At 41.8% G+C, this 1698-nt stretch overlaps 1 protein-coding gene across 1 annotated transcript in view; it reads left to right on the forward strand.

Moving 5' to 3' along the window:
- Positions 1-1698, forward strand: part of LOC101862933 (dynein beta chain, flagellar outer arm) — a gene marked incomplete at its 5' end in the record, with an annotated part of 108331 nt that overhangs the window by 68333 nt on the left and 38300 nt on the right. The window contains 2 exon segments of the mRNA XM_013080521.2: positions 4-40; positions 1087-1202. Coding sequence (XP_012935975.2) covers positions 4-40; positions 1087-1202 — 153 coding nt within the window.

A 1698-nucleotide genomic window follows, 5' to 3' on the forward strand; every position in this document is an offset into this window, starting at 1 on the left:
GAGATTGAGAGAGAGTGGGGGGATACCACTGGACTCAGAGGTAGGAGAGACAAGAGATTGAGAGAGAGTGGGGGGATACCACTGGACTCAGAGGTAGGAGAGACAAGAGATTGAGAGAGAGTGGGGGGATACCACTGGACTCAGAGGTAGGAGGAAGAGAGAAGGGGATACTGCTGGTCATTTTTACTTCTGACATCAAAGCTGAACTTGAGACAATTATACTTTCATGCGGTTGCTCATTTATGGTTTATTCTTTTTTTCCTTGAAAACTTTTATCACCCCTGTCTCTCCTCTTTCTTTAATGCGTATGTTACTCTTTTGTAGCATCTCTAATCTTCCGCACTTATATCATCTGATTGCGTAGGAAGTGCTGTAAACACGAACTAACAGTAAAACAAAGCTTTCATGTGTTGATTTTTATTTTCTTATAATATTAAGCAAGCTCAGTGCTTTCTTCTCCTATCTCCTTTTTTAATAACAGTGAAAAAAGTTAATAACTAAGAGTTAGCTTAAGAAAAGTCACATTTTCAATGTTTAAGAGATGGAGATTAAGTTATTCCTAAATGATCTAAATTATGTTGATGGGGATGGGGGATGTTAAGCACCTCAGATTGTCACCGATTATTGGCAAATCACCCTGTTTTTGCTTTGATTTTGAAGAGTGGTACTTCTGTACTTTCCCCTGTGTTGTTTCTGTCTGCCTGTCTTACTTTTCCCCAGCATTAATTGACCATTATTGTGTCAATATGCTTCTCTTTACTCGAACAAACAAAATTCCCTTCTGTTGTTTTTGTGTGTATATCTTATTTATCACAGCTCAAAATGACCAATGTGCTTCTCATTACTCTAACAATCGAACTTCCCATCTGTTGTTTCTGTCTGTTAATCTTTTTATTATTCTCCGCTCTAAATGACCCCTCAAAAAAAGCAAACGAACAAACTTCTCCTTTGTTATTTCTGTCTGTCTGTCGTACCTTTTCCCTGCACTAAATGACTATTATTATGTCGAAGCACTACTATTTACTCAAACAAACAAACAAACAAGTAAACGAGGAAACAAACAAACAAACTTTTTTCCGTGTCAAGGTCGTGTCATCGACTGGTCAGTTGCCTTCTTGAAGACTGCGTCTGGTGCTAGCTCTGTGTATGAGGTGGACTATGCTACTGTGGTACAGGTCAGGGATGGGTCCGGTAGTGGACAGGTCAGTTGTGTGTGTCTGTGTGTGTGTGTGTGTGTGTGTGCGTGTGTGCGTGTGTGCGTGTGTGTGTGTGTTTGTGTGTGTGTATAAGCTTTGTGTATGAGGTGGACTACGCTACTGTGGTACAGGTCAGGGATGGGTCCGGTAGTGGACAGGTCAGTTGTGTGTGTCTGTGTGTGTGTGTGTGTGTGTGTGCGTGTGTGCGTGTGTGCGTGTGTGTGTGTGTTTGTGTGTGTGTATAAGCTTTGTGTATGAGGTGGACTACGCTACTGTGGTACAGGTCAGGGATGGGTCCGGTAGTGGACAGGTCAGTAGTTTTGTATGGGTGTGTTTGTGGGTGTGTGTGTGTGTGTGTTTGTGTGTGTGTTTGTGTGTGTGTTTGTGTGTGTGTTTGTGAGTGTGTGTTTGTGTATGTGTGTGTGTATGTGCATGATTGTGTGTTTGTCTGTGTGTGTATAAGCTCTGTGTATGAGGTGGACTACTCTATTGTGGTTCAGTC

This window comes from Aplysia californica, unplaced genomic scaffold (genome assembly GCF_000002075.1).
Source record: "Aplysia californica isolate F4 #8 unplaced genomic scaffold, AplCal3.0 scaffold00090, whole genome shotgun sequence".
NCBI lineage: Eukaryota > Metazoa > Mollusca > Gastropoda > Aplysiida > Aplysiidae > Aplysia > Aplysia californica.